At 44.5% G+C, this 17,079-nt stretch overlaps 1 protein-coding gene across 4 annotated transcripts in view; it reads left to right on the top strand.

The window, feature by feature from the left end:
• Nucleotides 1-17,079, top strand: part of LOC106567545 (protein Aster-B) — a 104,300-nt gene that overhangs the window by 83,210 nt on the left and 4,011 nt on the right. For 2 of the 4 annotated variants that reach the window (XM_082960273.1, XM_082960270.1), the window contains exons 4-16: nt 7,336-7,420; nt 9,372-9,475; nt 10,220-10,315; nt 12,206-12,286; nt 12,519-12,634; nt 12,757-12,904; nt 13,139-13,328; nt 13,547-13,693; nt 14,080-14,204; nt 15,080-15,222; nt 15,742-15,845; nt 16,452-16,658; nt 17,001-17,079. The exon at nt 17,001-17,079 is cut by the window's right edge and continues 15 nt beyond it. In XM_082960273.1, the coding sequence (XP_082816399.1) occupies nt 7,336-7,420; nt 9,372-9,475; nt 10,220-10,315; nt 12,206-12,286; nt 12,519-12,634; nt 12,757-12,904; nt 13,139-13,328; nt 13,547-13,693; nt 14,080-14,204; nt 15,080-15,222; nt 15,742-15,845; nt 16,452-16,658; nt 17,001-17,079 (1,625 nt within the window). Of the gene's footprint in view, nt 1-543; nt 2,513-7,335; nt 7,421-9,371; nt 9,476-10,219; nt 10,316-12,205; nt 12,287-12,518; nt 12,635-12,756; nt 12,905-13,138; nt 13,329-13,546; nt 13,694-14,079; nt 14,205-15,079; nt 15,223-15,741; nt 15,846-16,451; nt 16,659-17,000 lie in introns of those variants that run through there. The other 2 variants (XM_082960272.1, XM_082960271.1) reach the window with 2 other exon arrangements.

The raw sequence follows: 17,079 nt of genomic DNA, 5'->3' as shown, positions 1-17,079 counted from the left end.
ACACACACACACACGTATGTGGATACAGTGTATCCTCTGGGTCTTCGCATAGAGACCCATAGGGGTCAACTCAGTTCATTGAGTAGGCAAAGAAAGGGCTTTTTCAAGGAAGTCAATTGGTTCTCTAAACTTCCTGAAGTGTTGTTGTGATGTGTTGGGCCACCATGGGGTGGGGTAGAAACAGGGTTTCTGACAGGCTGAGAAGGAGGGAGAGAGAAGGAGAAAGGGAGGGACTGGACAAGGAGGAGGAGAGGGAGAAGGGTTTTTGGACGGGGTTCATACCCATAAAACCATACAGGCACCCACGGCAGGCACACTGCTCAAAACGCGCACACACTCACATTGCAGAAACACAGAGACACACTCAAACTCACTCCTGCTGCACTCAAGTACCCCTCTACACCCACCCCACCCACTGGGCTAGGTCCCTCCCATTTCCCCTCCCCTCCTCTCCCTCTCTCTCTCTCTCTCTCTCTCTCTCTCTCTCTCTCTTTTCTCTCTCTCCCTTAACACAAAAACACACTCACACGCTCGCTCCTCCTACACAGCTTTTTTGTTATAAAGCAGAGAGAGAGAGAGAGAGAGAAAGCGCGCAATTTCAGCAGTAGGACTAGAGTCCTGCTATGAGCTCTGTTGTGGTTTGGTCAGTAGTGTGCAGTGGTCCGTGTGGTCAGTCACAGGGTTTACGCTCTGTCCTGGGATGCACTGTTGACCACTTTCATTGATGAGTAGCTGGCCCTTCACTGGACAAGCTAAAGCATCCCAGACTGGCCAAGAGGATTTTTCTGTTTTCTGCTCTCTCACTGAGGACAAAGACGTTGTGTGTGTGTCCGTTTTCACACATTGGAATACGACTGAGAGTGAGAGAAGGAGAGAGAGCGAGAGGCTACTGCTCTTTTTGTTTTGGGATTATATTTTGATTTTCTCAATTGGATTTTTAGATGTTGAGACTGCTTCAGCTGGGCTTGTATGGTTTCTCGGTGTCAGTGTGGAAAGATCTTCTTTTTTTCCCCTCCATGTGGATTGTGTGTGTTTTGATATGTTGGGATAAATATTGCTTTTGGGAAATAATTTGAGGAGACCATGCCTTTCTACAGCACCTTTGGAGGTATCACTCTCTGAAATTACTTTGGGGACTGCAGTGTCTTAGCTCCCTAGGTATCTCTATCCTGGACGTATAAGATGGCTCTACACTCCATGTGAAGAGGACTGTTTTAAACCAACATCTTAAAAGCATCACGGGTCCATCCATTGATTCCAGACTACAAAGCATTGTTGCATTTACCTCTGAAATCTTTAACTGACTGGAGGCTTGTCCTGTGTCTATCCCAGGTCTTAACCTCGTCTTAACCCGGGTTAAACTTGGTCCTGACATGGTCTTAGACCGTTCTTAACCCGGACCAACCGGCGCACCTGGCTCAACAGGCCTCTCAAGACTTACGAAGGGGGATCAACTTTCCCCAAAAACAGGAACAGAGAGAGAGGGTGGAGGGTGGGGGACATTCCCATTCCAGAAAAAGGGGTCTCCTGCTTTCCTGAGTGTAAATAAGTTTCTCAGTTTACATTGTGGACACATGCCTAACTGTACTTTATGGATTTATCAGAGTAATTATTGACGCTGTCATCTGGAGTTCTCGCTATCTCCCAGCCTGGACTTTTAGCTGGAGAAAGCAGTAGCCTTCCGCTTGCCACTGGTCACCAGGGTTTACATGAGTTACATTTCAGTCATGAATGTGGGTGTGTGTGATAGCAGGTACACCTATAGTTTCTAGATTCTACAGTTTTTAGAGCGTTAGGAAACGTTCACATTCCTTCATTCTTGAGTACGGAGTTGTGTGAAATATGTTGTTAGTAATTCCGTCTTTTTAAGTTGTACTGAGCTCTAAAGCTCTGCTAGCTACCTGTAGTGGTCGACCTGTAGTTGTGACAGATATCATTCCATATATCTCTGATTCCCAAGGCTCTTTGGGAGGGTTCAGAGACGTTTTGGATTAGTTCTGACCATACTAGAGGAGAGAGAAAGGGAGGGGCTGATGACAAACAACCACTCCCCCGGAGGGTTGAGGTTACTGCAGGTCAACAGCAGCCTAGGCTCTGTGTGTGTGCGCGTGCCCATGTGTGTGTGTGTGCATCTAAGGGAGCAATCAGAATCATGATCCAGGCCTAAAAAACACTTGGCTCTCAGAGACAGCAAAGAATTCCACTCCAACGACAAAGGGGGAATACCAGACCAGCACCGACCGCTCTCCAGGCTTAGAGACACTGCTCACACCTCTGACCAGAGAAAAGACAGAAAGGAAATAAGAGGGAGGGGAGGGGTGAGAGCCAGAAGAACATAGAGGCCCAGGCCATGGATATTTCAGTCAGCATGGACACAGAGACAGAGAATGGGACAGACTGGGAGTGTCTGTCTGACTGGGAGGCTATCCCTCAGCCACACGAAGATGAGACCCAGGCCGAGGCCCCGGCCCAGTGGGAGACCTGGGACTGGGAGTCAGAGAGGGTCCCAGCCGTAAGTCACCCTCCATTGAGCTGGGGTGGAGACGGGTGTGGGGGCGGAAGGGTTTTGGGGGTGGGGGTTAAAGTTTGAGAATTCTAAGTTGATAATCTAGTCGGTGCTACGTCTGTGCCGTGCTGCAAAGAGACTTGTGGTCAACTTGCGGCCGCGGTCATTGTTTTGTACGGCATTAGAATCCAGTGCACTACTTTTGACCAGGGCCCATTTGAAACAGGACCTTAATTGCTCAGAGCCTTGCATAGCAATGAATCACTAGAGTTGTTTTGGTCTTTATATTTATTTGATTTTATTTATTGAACCTTTACTTTACTAGGCAAGTCAGTTAAGAACAAATTCTTATTTACAATGACGGCCTAACCCGGCGCCGCCCTATGGGTCTCCCAATCACGGCCGGTTGTGATACAGCCTAAAACTGGACTGTGGTTAACTACGGGTCCGTGGTTCAGAGCCAGAGAGTGAAGATGTTTGACTTGTACTCTTTTCACATCACTGAGCCGAGCCAAGCTGAACTGTACTAGGGCCAAATGTATCAAGGGTCTTAGAGAAGAAATTATTTTAGATCACAATGAATACAATTGCCTGGAGAGGGGGGACCTGTTCCTAGATCAGCACTCCTACTCTGTGATGCTTGTTAGATAGTACATACGGCACCTTGCCTGGTATGGCATAAACCATAGTTGCTGGAACCATGCTGCAGAGGACACTGTAAAAAACAAAAGAACGGCCGTATGGTATTATCGGCACAATAGTGTGAAAAGGGTACAGCTCTGTCAGGAAGCATTTGAGACAAGCCACGTGTGGAGAATGTGTCAACATACTCTTAACAGTGAAGTGTGGATGGGCTTTCAGTACTCCAGGTGGTCCGATGTTTTACAAAGTGAGGCTGGTCTTTTCTAGAACCGTCTGCCTCAGAAAATACCTCAGTGATGAGCTAAAGAAAGAGCTTGTTTGATAGCCCTGAATGTATTGTTTGATGTGCGATTTTCATCTCGATGATCAGCTACATATTTGAACATGTAGGCTATAATATCCAATCACTAATATATATATATATACACACTACATGACCAAAAGTATGTTGACACCTGTTCGGCGAACATCTAATTATAAAATCATGGACATTAATATGGAGTTGGGCCATATTGCTGCTTTAACAGCCTCCACTCTTCTGGGAAGGCTTTCCACTAGACGTTGGAACATTGCTGCGGGTACTTGCTTCCATTCAGACACAAGAGCATTACTGAGGTCAGGCACTGATGTTGGGCGATTAGCCCTGGCTCGCAGTCGGTGTTCCAATTCATCCCAAAGTGGTTTAATGGGGTTGACCTCAGGGTTCTGTGCAGGCTCTTCCACACCCATCTCGACGAACCATTTCTGTATGGGCCTCACAATGTGCACTGGGGCATTGTCATGCTGAAACAGCAAAGGGCAGGTAGCGTTCTCCTGGCATCCGCCAAACCCAGATTCATCAGACTACCAGATGGTGAAGCGTTATTCATCACTCCAGAGAACGCGTTTCCACTGCTCAAGAGTCCAATGGCGGCGCGCTTACACCACTCTTACACCACTTACACCACTTGGCATTAAGCATGATGTTCTTAGGCTTGTGTGCAGCTGCTCGGCCATGGAAACCCATTTCATGAAGCTCCTGATGAATGGTTATTGTGCTGACATTGCTTCCAGAGGCAGTTTGGAACTTGGTAGTGAGTGTTGCAACCGAGGACAGATGATTTTACGCGTTTCAGCAGTCGGCGGTCCCGTTCTGTGAGCTTGTGTGGCCTACCACTTCACGGCTGAGCCGCTCCTAGATGTTTCCACTTCACATTATCAGCACTTACAGTTGACCAGGGCAGCTCTAGCAGAGCAGAAATTTGACTAACTGACTTGTTGGAAAGGTGGCATTCTATGACAGTGCCACATTGAAAGTCACTGAGCTCTTCAGTAAGCAATTCTACTGCCAATGTTTGTCTATGGAGATTGCATGACTGTGTGCTCGATTTTATACACCTGTCTGCAACGGTTGAGGCTGAAATAGCCAAATCCACTCATTTGAAGGGGTGTACACATACTTTTGTATATATACAGTACCAGTCAAAAGTTTGGGCATACCTACTCATTCCAGGGTTTTTCTTTATTTTTACTATTTTCTACGTTGTAGAAACTATGAAATAACACATATGGAATCATGTAGTAACCGAAAAAATGTTAAACAAATCAGAATATATTTGAGATTCTTCAAAGTAGCCACCCTTTGTCTTGATGACAGCTTTGCACACTCTTGGCGTTTTTTCAACCATTTTCATGAGGTAGTCACCTGGAATGTATTTCAATTAAAAGGTGTGCCATGTTAAATTTGTGGGATTTGTGGGATTTCTTTCCTCCTTAATGTGTTTGAGCCAATCAGTTGTGTTGCGACAAGGTAGGGGCGGTATACAGAAGATAGGGCTATTTGGAAAAAGACCAAGTCCATATTATGGCAAGAACAGCTCAAATAAGCAAAGAGAAATGACAGTCCATCATTACTTTAAGACATGAAGGTCAGTCAATCCGTTAAATTTCCAAAACTTTTAAAGATTCTTCAAGTGCAGTCACAAAAACCATCAACGCTATGATGAAACTGGCTCTCAAGAGGACCGCCACAGGAAAGGAAGACCCAGAGTTATCTCTGCTGTAGAGGATGAGTTCATTAGAGTTAATTGCACCTCAGACATTGCAGCCCAAATAAATGCTTCACAGAGTTCAAGTAACAGACACATCTCAACATCAACTGTTCAGAGGAGTATGCGTGAATCAGGCCATGGTCGAATTACTGCAAAGAAACCACTACTAAAGGACACCAATAAGAAGAAGAGACTTTCTTGGGCCAAGAAACACGAGCAATGGACATTAGACGGGTGGAAATCTGTCCACATTTGAGATTTTTGGTTCCAACCGCCGTGTCTTTGTGAGATGCATAGTAGGTGAATGGATGATTTCGGCATGTGTGGTTCCCACCGTGAAGCATGGAGGAGAAGGTGTGATGGTGTGGGGGGTGCTTTGCTGGTGACACTGTCAGTGATTTATTTAGAATTCAAGGCACACTTAACCAGCATGGCTACCACAGCATTTTGCAGCAATACGCCATCCCATCTAGTTTACGCTTAGTGGGACTATCATTTGTTTTTCAACAGCACAATGACCCAACACACCCCCAGGCTGTGTAAGGGCTATTTGACCAAGAAGAAGAGTGATGGAGTGCTGCATCAGATGACCTGGCCTCCACAATCACCTGACCTCAACCAAATTGAGATGGTTTGGGATGAGTTGGACCGCAGAGTGAAGGAAAAGCAGCCAACAAGTGCTCAGCATATGTGGGAACTCCTTCAAGACTGTTGGAAAAGCATTCCAGGTGAAGCTGGTTGAGACAATGCCAAGAATGTGCAAAGCTGTCGTCAAGGCAAAGGGTGGTTACTTTGAAGAATCTAAAATCTAAAATATATTTTGATTTGTTTAACACTATTTTGGTTACTACATGATTCCATATGTCTTATTTCATAGTTTTGATGTCTTCACTATTATTCTACAATGTAACATTTTTTTTAAATAAAGAAAAATCCTTGAATGAGTTGGTGTGTCCAAACTTTTTACTGTTAGTGTATATACTTGTGTCTCTATCCATAGATCCATATTCTTTCTCTTGTATCATCTGCTCTGAAAACGATCTTATCACTCCTTACAAACTAATTACATTAGGCTCATAGGGTAGACCCATAGAGATGTACTAGAGAGCTCATCTCCTATATCCGTTGCTGTGACAGCATGCCCAGGGCCAATCTCCATTTTAAAGTGGTTGTACCCGCTATCCAACTGTGTAGCCAGCAAAGTAACACTAGCTTTAGTTCTAGGCCAATGGCGCTTACCTTACAGAGCACTGGGGTGGTTAGAGTGACCCAAGGTGATGTGTGTCCAGTCCACCACCATCACCACCACTCTGAGGGCTTGTTGGCTGCATTCCCTCCCTTTTCAGGCTAAAGAATGCAGTGTTTGTGTGTGGAGAGACAGGCAGACTGGGCAGTGGTCAGCAGCACTCTGGAAGAAAATGTGTTTATCTGAATCTCTCCTTTCAGTGAGAGGGAGAGAAAGAGGGACAGAGAGAAAGAGAGACAGAGAGAAAGAGAGACAGAGAGACAGAGAGAAAGAGAGAAAGAGAGACAGAGAGACAGAGAGAAAGAGAGACAGAGAGAAAGACAGACAGAGAGAAAGACAGACAGAGAGAAAGACAGACAGAGAGACAGAGAGACAGAGAGACAGAGAGAAAGAGAGACAGAGAGAAAGAGAGACAGAGAGACAGAGAGAAAGAGAGACAGAGAGAAAGAGAGACAGAGACAGAGAGAAAGAGAGACAGAGAGAAAGAGAGACAGAGAGGAAGAGAGGCAGAGAGAAAGAGAGGGGGAACTCCAGCTGAAGCTGGGGTATTATTAGCATATTTTAGAGTGCTTGTTTAGTTTGTGATAGGAGGTTCTGGGTGATTTCAGGCTCGGACCATTTGTAGGGAAAGAGAGGACACACATAGTTTGAGTCAAGGCATGCAGTAGCCATGGTCAAATCACTGAATGGAGTCTACTACAATTTTCAGAAAAAATGACTGGGCACAACCCATGATATTCAAATAAGTAAATACGTTCACCGTTTGTTCCTTGCTATCGGTGGGGGGATTACACTTTCTTGTGTTTATAAAATATTTTATGTGTGTATTTATATTAATGAGTAGACTACTTTTGTGTAAATGGGTTGTCTCTCTCAATGTGTTTTATGTTATCCCTCTCTCCCCGCTGCAGGTATTGAGTCCCACGTATAAGCAACGCAATGAGGACTTCAGAAAACTCTTCAAGCAGCTACCCGACTCAGAACGCCTCATTGTGGGTGAGTAAGATGGAATGATCAATGAAAAACTATACTGAACAAAAATATAAACGCAATATGTAAAGTGTTGGTCCCATGTTGCATAAGCAGAAATAAAAGATCCCTGAAATGTTTCATATGCACAAAAAGCGTATTTCTCAAAAATGTTGTGCACAAATGTTTTACATCCCTGTTAGTGAGCATTTCTCCTTTGCCAAGATAATCCATCCACCTGACAGGTGTGGGATATCAAGAAGATGATTAAACAGCATGATCATTACACAGGTGCACCTTGTGTTGGGGGCAATAAAAGGCCACTCTAAAATGTGCAGTTTTGTCACAACACAATGCCACAGATGTCTCAAGTTTTGAGGGAGCGTGCAATTGACATGCTGACTGCAGGAATGTCTACGAGAGCTGTTGCCAGAGAATGGAATGTTAATTTCTCTACCATATATCGCCTCCAACATCGTTTTACAGAACCGCAGACCACATGTATGGCGTCATGTGGGCGAGCGGTTTGCTGATGTAAACGTTGTGAACAGAGTGCCCCATGGTGGCGGTGGGGTTATGGCAGGTATAAGCTATGGACAATGAACACAATTGCATTTTCAGCGATGGCAATTTGAATGCACAGAGATACTGTGACGAGATCCTAAGGTCCAATGTCGTGCAATTATTTCCTCCGCCATCACCTCATGTTTCAGTATGATAATACACGGCCCCATGTCACAAGGATCTGTACACAATTCCCGGAAGCTGTCCCAGTTCTTCCATGGCCTGCATAATCACAAGACGTGTCACCCATTGAGCATGTTTGGAATGCTCTGGATCGACGTGTACGTCACCGTGTTCCAGTTCCCCGCCGATATCCAGCATCTTCGCACAGCCATTGAAGAGGAGTGGGACAACATTCCACAGGCCACAATCAACAGCCTGATCAACTCTATGCGAAGGAGATGTGTCAAGCTGCATGAGGCAAATGGTGGTCATACTAGATACTGCTTTTCTGATCCACACCCCTACCTTTTTTTTATTAAGGTATTAAGATATCTTTATTCCCAGTCGTGAAATCCATAGATTAGGGCCTTACGAATTTATTTCAATTGAATGATTTCCTTATATGAACTGTATCTTTCAAATTGTTGCATATGGTATTTATAATTTTGTTCAGTATATCTTCATATTTTTTCTGTAACACCAGGATGGTGTTCAGTAGCACACACCATAGCAAAAACATTTCACCACGCAACAAGGAAACCTGTGTTCTTATTGGACAAGTTCAGATAGTAACTCCCCGTGTCGATATATTTTCTCCCTACTGAACATGACCCAGGTTTTATTTTCTGTGTCTTCAATAGTACGGCTCTTTAAGTGATTTAAAATCTCCATGTCCCTCGACTTCTTTTGGTGTCTGCAGTGCAAACGCCAGACAAACTGAGTTTTGAGTGACATAATGTACACTGTTACCACACCACAAATGTATTCACTGATGTGAAACATTAACAACAATCCAGATAGAAATTTAACCAGTAGAGCTAATGCAAGTCCCTATTCTACCCGGCAGACAATCATACCTGTTCTACACAACACATTTCTGAACAGAATGTACAGGCCCCAGATTCCGTTTCATACGATCAGGTGGCTTTTTCTGCCATGGGAGCTATTTTGAAGCTCAAATGTGCATAGATGCAGCCTAGTCCTAGATCTGTTTGTGCTCTTGCCAACTCCATTTCTGTCATTGTCAAGCCAAACAGCCTGGCTTCACAGCAATCTTCAAATATGAACATTCTATCATTAATGAAGCCAGACTGTTTGGCATGATAATGAGTGACAAGGCGTTGGCATGATAACATAAATAGACTGGATAGATGTTTGATCTGCATATGTTTTATATTTATTGGTAGAGCGATGAGCTTCTAATAACCCCATGACCTTTAATAACCGGATGACCTTTGACCCTGTGTGGCAGACTACTCCTGTGCCCTGCAAAGAGATATCCTGCTGCAGGGGCGCCTCTACGTCTCGGAAAACTGGATTTGTTTCTATAGCAACATCTTCCGCTGGGAAACGCTGGTATGGACTTTAGTTTCTTTTACCGTTCTCTACACTAGGTTACTCTGTCCCTTACTGTCCCAAGTTAGCCTATACATAAGAATGAGGTTATCTATTTTCTATAAATAGAAGGTATTCGACTTAAAATTAAACAGATTTGATTTGCTTGGTTTGTTCCATAAACTGCAGTATTAAAGCTACCGTCTAAGATTTGGGAATCTATTTAATTTCTGTCTTATTATAACATTTGGCTCCCGAGTGGTGCAGCTGTCTAAGGCACTGCATCTCAGTGCTTGAGGCATCACTACAGACACCCTGGTTTGAATCCAGACTGTATCACAACCGGCTGTGATTGGGAGTCCCATAGGGCGGGGCACAATTGGCCCAGCGTTGTCCGGGTTTGGCCAGTGTAGGCCAACATTGTAACAAATAATTTGTTCTAAACTGACTTGCCTAGTTAAATAAATAAAATAAAAATATATATGTAAGATTTTATTATTTCATTGTTAACAAGCAACAATAATGTAAACAAACAATGTATAGCTGAAAAATATGGTTCAAACCATATAATCTCTTGGATGCCATGGCCGGTCAGTTCTTGCATCTAGAGCGCTGTCTATGAATTTGAGTATGGTTACATTTCCCTCCGCTGTATACCAAAATAAGTGTTGTTGAGGACCCCATTCTTTTATTTTCCCAGTCACGGACTGTAACTGAATGTGTTATCTGTAGTCTTACACAGTTTCTCTCTCCCCCTCTCTCTAGCTGACGGTGCGGCTGAAGGATATCTGCAGCATGACCAAGGAGAAGACGGCCCGCCTCATTCCCAACGCTATCCAGCTGTGCACTGACAATGACAAGGTCAGCACTGGACACACACATATACACACACACACATGCACATACAGTGCCTTCAGAAAGTATTAACACCCCTTGACTTTTTACACATGTTGTTGTGTTAAATCCTGATTTAAAATGGATTAAATAGAGTTTTTTTTATCACCAGCCTTCACACAATACCCCATAATGTCAAAGTGGATTTTTTAAATTTTAACTAAATAATTTTAAAAAATGAAAAACTGAAATGTCTTGAATCAATAAGTATTCAAACTCTTTGTTATGGCAAGCCTAAATAAGTTCAGGAGTAAAGATTTGCTTAACATGTGTGCAAGAAAGATTGTTTTTGTGTTTTACATGATTTTTCTATGACTACCTCATCTCTCTACCACACACATACAATTATCTGTAAGGTCCCTCAGTCGAGCAATGAATTTCAAACACAGATTCAACCACAAAGACCAGGGAAGTTTTCCAATGCCTCGCAAAGAAGGGCACCTATTGGAAGATGAAAAAATACATTGAATATTCCTTTGAGCATGGTGAAGTTATTAATTACACTTTGGATGGTGTATCAATACACCCAGTCACTGCAAGATACAGGCGTCCTTCCTAACTCAGTTGCCGGAGAGGAAGAAAACCACTCAGGGATTTCACCATGAGGTCAATGGTGACTTGAAAAATGGTTTAATGGCTGTGATAGGAGAAAACTGAGGATGGATCAACAACATTGTAGTTACTCCACAATCCTAACCTAATTGACAGAGTAAAAAGAAGGAATTTTGTTCAGAAAAAAAATATTCCAAAACATGCATCCTGTTTGCAACAAGACACTAAAGTAATACTGCAGAAAATGTGGCAAAGCAATTAACTTTTTGTCTTGAATGTTTGGGGCATATCCAATACAACACATTACTCAGTACCACTCTCCATATGTTCAAGCATAGTGGTGGCTGCATCATGTTATGGGTATGCTTGTACTTGTTAATGACCGGGGAGTTTTTCGGGATAAAAAGTAAACAGAATGGAGCTAAGCACAGACAAAATCCTAGAGGAAAACCTGGCTCAGTCTGCTTTCCACCAGACACTGGGAGATAAATGCACCAATCAAGTCCAAATCTACATGGGAGTTGCTTACCAAAAAGACAGTGAATGATCCTGAGTGGTCGAGATTCAGTTTTGACTTAAATCTACTTGAAAATTGATGGCGAGACTTGAAAATCGTTGTCTATTTAACTAGTCAGTTAAGAACAAATTCTTATTTACAATGATGGCCCCTGAAGAAGGCAGTGGGCTAACTGCCTTCTTCAGGGGCAGAACGACAGAATTTTACCTTGTCAGCTCTGGGATTTGATCTAGCAACCTTTCGGTTACTGGCCCAACGCTATAACCACTAGGCTACCTGCTGCCCCACCCCGCTCCGCCCCGCCCCGCCCTGCCCTGCCCCGCCCCGCCCCGCCCCATCTAGCAATGATCAACAGCCAATTTGACAGAGGTTGAAGAATTTTGAAAAGAATAATGGGAAAATGTTGCATAATCCAGGTGTGGAAAGCTCTTAGAGACATACCCAGAAAGACTCACAGCTGTAATCACTGCCAAAGGTGCTTCTACAAAGTATTGACTCAGGGGTGTGAATATTATGTAAATGAGATATTTCTATTTCATTTTCAATAAATGTGCAAAAATGTATATAAATATGTTTTCACTTTTTCATTATGGAGTATTGTGTGTAATGGGTGGAAAAAACAACAACAATTTAATAAATTTTGAATTAATGCTGTAACAGAACAAAATGTGAAACAAGTCAAGGGTTATGAATACTTTCTGAAGGCACTATACACAAAGGTACATATACACATGGCTTTTCTATCAGGTTGGTGATGTCATATCCTTTATTTTTCTTGCTTCCCACAGCACTTTTTCACCTCGTTCGGAGCGAGGGACCGGACATACATGATGATGTTCAGACTATGGCAGAATGCTCTGCTAGAAAAGGTAAGACTGTTACATTTATGATAGTTCACTTTCCATTAAACTAAAAGACCGGGGAGCACTAGTGTGTATTGTTGCCAATTTAGTCAAAACGTACCCTTTTCCCCTTCGTTTTCTTATCCCTCCTTCTTCTCTCTCTTTCCTCCCTCCATCTCCTCTTTTCTATCTCTCTCTCTCTCTCTCTCTCTCTCTCTCTCTCTCTCTCTCTCTCTCTCTCTCTCTCTATCCCCCTAAGCCCTTGTGTCCCAAAGAATTGTGGCACTTTGTCCATCAGTGTTATGGCAACGAGCTGGGTCTGACCAGTGACGACGAGGACTACGTGCCGCCGGACGATGACTTCAATACCATGGGGTGAGTTTTGCCCACATACACACACACACCGCGACCTCCCATCACCATGCATCGTAAAGGCTGGCATCGTTCCCCGAGCTGATAACCTTGACCTACAGCTGTTGCACGTCCCTGTGGTGTAGGTACTGCGAGGAGCTGCCCGTGGAGGATAATGACACCAATTTCGCCAAGATGCCTGACGCCAAGGGCGACACCAGCCCCCTGTTGTCTCACAGAGCCTTCCCCAACAACGCCCTACCCTGTCCGAGCACCATCGAATCACTCCTCCCCGTGAGTACCACTGAATATTATACCAAATCTTGCTTTGGATCACTTACAGCCAAAACATCATAAAGTGTTCTAGCGTCAGCGGCTCAGCCTGCTAGACCACCCCAGGCCACAGTAGTGGCATTTCAACCAAAGATACATATTATACCTGGCTGAGCTCGCCCTTACAGTTTCACAAGTAGTAGTGTGTCTAGGGTTTCAGTTGAGCCTTCACTCATGACCCCTCCTCCTCTATAGTTTAACTTGGCTGTCGTGGACGAGTTCCCCCTGTGTCTCCCCGATGGCGAACTCCTGACCCTCCAGTTGCCGGGGTTGGACAACCGGAGCAGTGGTCACAGTAGTCCCGCCCCCTCGCCCTCGCTGGACTTCAACGACAACGAGGACCTCCCTACCGAGCTCAGCGACTCCTCCGAGACGCACGACGAAGGTTTGTGCCGCTTACACACCAGCACGCCCACTCACTCACGCACATGCACACATTCACTATTTCACTCACTCAAGCACACTGTCACTGTTTATGTATAACAGACACACCCATCTCTCACACACTTACTCTTCTTCCTCTGTGTGTGTGTGTGTGTGTGTGTGTGTGTGTGTGTGTGTGTGTGTGTGTGTGTGTGTGTGTGTGTGCGCACGCGCGCGCAGCAGGGGAGGTGCAGGCCTTCCATGAGGACCTGAATGGGAAGCAGTACATCAACGAGGTGTACGAGTTCAGCGTTGACAAGATGTACGACATCCTCTTCACCGAGTCCACCTTCATGAGGGACTTCCTGGAGCAGAGACGCTTTTCAGGTGACACCACAGTACCCAGACCAGTTTTAGAGTCAGATTAAATGGACAGGTGGGGACCTGATCCTAGATCAGCCCTCCTACTCTGAGACGCTTTGTGAATACTGGCAATGTTCAGATACTGTTGAAAGGTCTTTCTTTCTCTCTTTCCTTCTTATTGTCCTCCTTCCTTCCTTTACTGATCTGACATGGCTGGATTGGTGAAAGCGACAGGGTGGAAACCTCGCGTTCACTTATCCAATAACTCACAGATCAGTAATGGAAGGGAGGCAGGTAGGATGCATTTTGAAAGAATTGAACAAAACCTCAGTGTGTGTCGGACTAAAACTTTTGCAAAAGTTAAAGGAGTAAAGGGCTAATCTTTCTGTCCACCTTCACTATTTATCTAGACATAGTCTATCACCCCTGGAAGAAAGAGAAAGAGGAGACGGGCAACCAGACCAGAGAGATCATGTACACCATCTCCCTCACGAACCCCCTGGCCCCCAAGACAGCCACCGTTACTGAGACGCAGGTGAGTGGAGCCCCCCAGTGGCACTGCATGTCATTGCAGTTTCAAATGTTGTACACGGTTTGTTTTCATGCTTTGCTTTGTTGGAATCGGCTAACCTTTGAACATTGAGATATTAAATTAATGATAGGAAATGAAAGAGACTGGGTGTTATGTTAGAAGTTAATGGTTCTCTGAAGAAAGACAGAAGGCTTTGGAATGTGTTTGATGGAGGAGAGGAGAGCGATGGGTTGATATAGGGAAGACAGATGGATGTGTATTAGACGAAAGAGGGGTTGAGGTCAAGAGGTGAGGACAGATTCTCTTAAGAGAGTAATAAATGTTTGGAATCCTGTTACCCTCTTTATTAGCTTCCTGTAGAGCCATACAATGTAAGGATTGGAGAGAAAGAGGAGTGTCTTAAGTGGGATGTATATAAACTGTGATGTCTGAAATGTTTTGCTGTCTGATTTCAGCTGTACAGAACCCTTTGGGAAGAATATACTTGGTTAAAGCTTCTCTAGTGTCCGTGGGTTATTTACTCTGAAAAGTAACAACCTAACAGTTTGCACTTGACACACTGTAACTACAGTCACTGTAATGTCACTGTTAAATGCAAACACCGTGGTAACTCTTTAAAACAAAACATCTGTGTGCAATGCATTATGAATGCTATTATGGTTATGTACTGTATGCATTTTCATAGGCTGCATTAGGGAGCCATGGGTTATTATGCATTATGGGGTTAAGCACTTATAGAAGGCACTAAAACGTATAGAAAAGTCGCCACGTTCATTGTCAGATTACAAATAGCTGAAAGTCATTTGCAGCCAACCAATAGACGGAATAGGCCTTTTTTTTGTCTGTTAACTCAACTGTGTCATATTTGTGTGGTCTAGACGCTGTACAAGGCCAGCCAGGAAAGCGAGTGCTACATCATAGATGCCGAGGTGATAGCACACGACGTCCCCTACCATGACTACTTCTACACTCTAAACCGCTACGTGCTCACCAGGGTGGCCAAGAAGAAGTGTCGGCTCAGGTCAGATAGATTTCCTGTTTTCGGTCTGTACTTCCTGTGAGTGTTCTGATTGGACACGTTTAGTTAGCGTCTCCGCAGTTCACTCTGTTTAAAAAAAAAAAAAAAACGTTTTGTCGCTACTGAACACCATCTCGGTAATGCGGTACTTGACTCCTTTCGGTGAAATGTATTCTACCCTTTAGGAAAATAAGTTACATTTAAGGTTGACGCATACAGTGGGCCAAGGAGGTGTAATGGGAGTTTATTTATGTGTGTGGTGTCTGTGCGTGTGTGTGTCGAATCAAGTCAAATGTATGCGCCTGTGTGTGCCTGTGTGTGTGTGCCTGTGTGTGTGTGTGTGTGCCTGTGTGTGTGTGTGTGTGTGTGTGTGTGTGTGTGTGTGTGTGTGTGTGTGTGTGTGTGTGTGTGTGTGTGTGTGTGTGTGTGTGTGTGTGTGTGGTGTGTGTGTATGTACATGTGTCTGTGTGTCTATGTGTGTGTGTGTGTGTGTGTGTGTGTGCATGTGTTTGTGACCTGCAGGGTATCCACAGAGCTGCGCTACAGGAAACAGCCGTGGGGGCTGGTCAAGGGCTTCATCGAGAGGAACTTCTGGAGTGGCTTGGATGAGTACTTCAGACACTTAGGTCAGTTGTATCTAAAATATGACTACAACAACCAATGGTACAGTATGTAGCCTGGGAGTAGGATTTGTTCGCCTGATCCATCATCCTGCCCTCTGTGCTCCCGTTTAGTTTCACTTCACTTCATCAAGGATCTGTGAAGCGAAACAGAATGTAAGCTCAAGAGATCAGGATGGCTGTACGAGGCTAAGGATTGGTATCTCTGAATTTTAAAACAACTGCATGTGTTTGTATTCTCACTTGAGACACTGGAATAGGTACTGTTTAGATACTGCTTGTCCAAGAGAAATTATTGAAGTGAATATTGATTTCACTCAAAGAATGTGAGCACTGCTTAAACCTCTAGCTTGCATGCCAGTCTGTCATCTTAAGCTGACCAGAAGGCGCCAACCCAAGGCAACAACTCTCAACAAATGTGGTTGTATATATAGCAGAAACATACTGGCATCCTGGCTATTAAATCTCTGCGTGATTTAGAATGACACAGCCTCTGAATGCCATACAGTACTGTACCTATGAGCCGGGTCAAAAGTAGTGCCCTATGTGGGGAATAGGGTGCCATTTGAGACACAACCACTGTGTGACACAGCTTCCTTTAACTCTTTCCAGAGCTGGAGCTGAGTAAGGTGGAGGTGGTCCTGGCCGAGCCCCATAGACAGTCCCCCAAGGCCAGGGCTCTACGGGCAGGTGCATTGAGGCGTCGGAAACGGCCCCTGGTCCACCTGAGGCCCCCACACATGGACGAAGCCCTCAGCTCCGTCACCACGCCCGAGGACGAGGAGGTCACCCACCGCCACCGGATCAAACACGTGGCAGGTCAGAGGGGACTGACTGACCGTTGATAGCTGTGTTTGACGCAGAGTATGGTGAACATTTTAGGACACCCTCAAGCCTTAAGCCGCTGTTATCAATTGCCAATAATATGGTTTCAATCAGACGTGGGTTCAAATAGTATTCAAATTCTTTAGGTGCTTTTGATTGAGTTTTCCTTGTTCAATGGAACAACTGTCAGAATGTTTGCTGTAGCTTTTCCTAGCACAAACCGCGGTACGGGGTTCTAAAAAACAAAGTTTTTGTTACCTGCAACTGACAGGAATAGAATATTAGGTAATGCATGGCTTTTTTTGTATTGATCCAAAATGGCCGCCTCTCTTCCAGCAGGTTCCACTCAAACCAGATACATCCCGGACAATGTCCCAGGGGGCCTAGCGCTCTACAGTGTCTCCAAGCTACTCCT

This window comes from Salmo salar, chromosome 13, assembly GCF_965601325.2.
Source record: "Salmo salar chromosome 13, fSalSal1, whole genome shotgun sequence".
NCBI lineage: Eukaryota > Metazoa > Chordata > Actinopteri > Salmoniformes > Salmonidae > Salmo > Salmo salar.
This window is presented reverse-complemented; position numbering and strand designations above follow the sequence as displayed.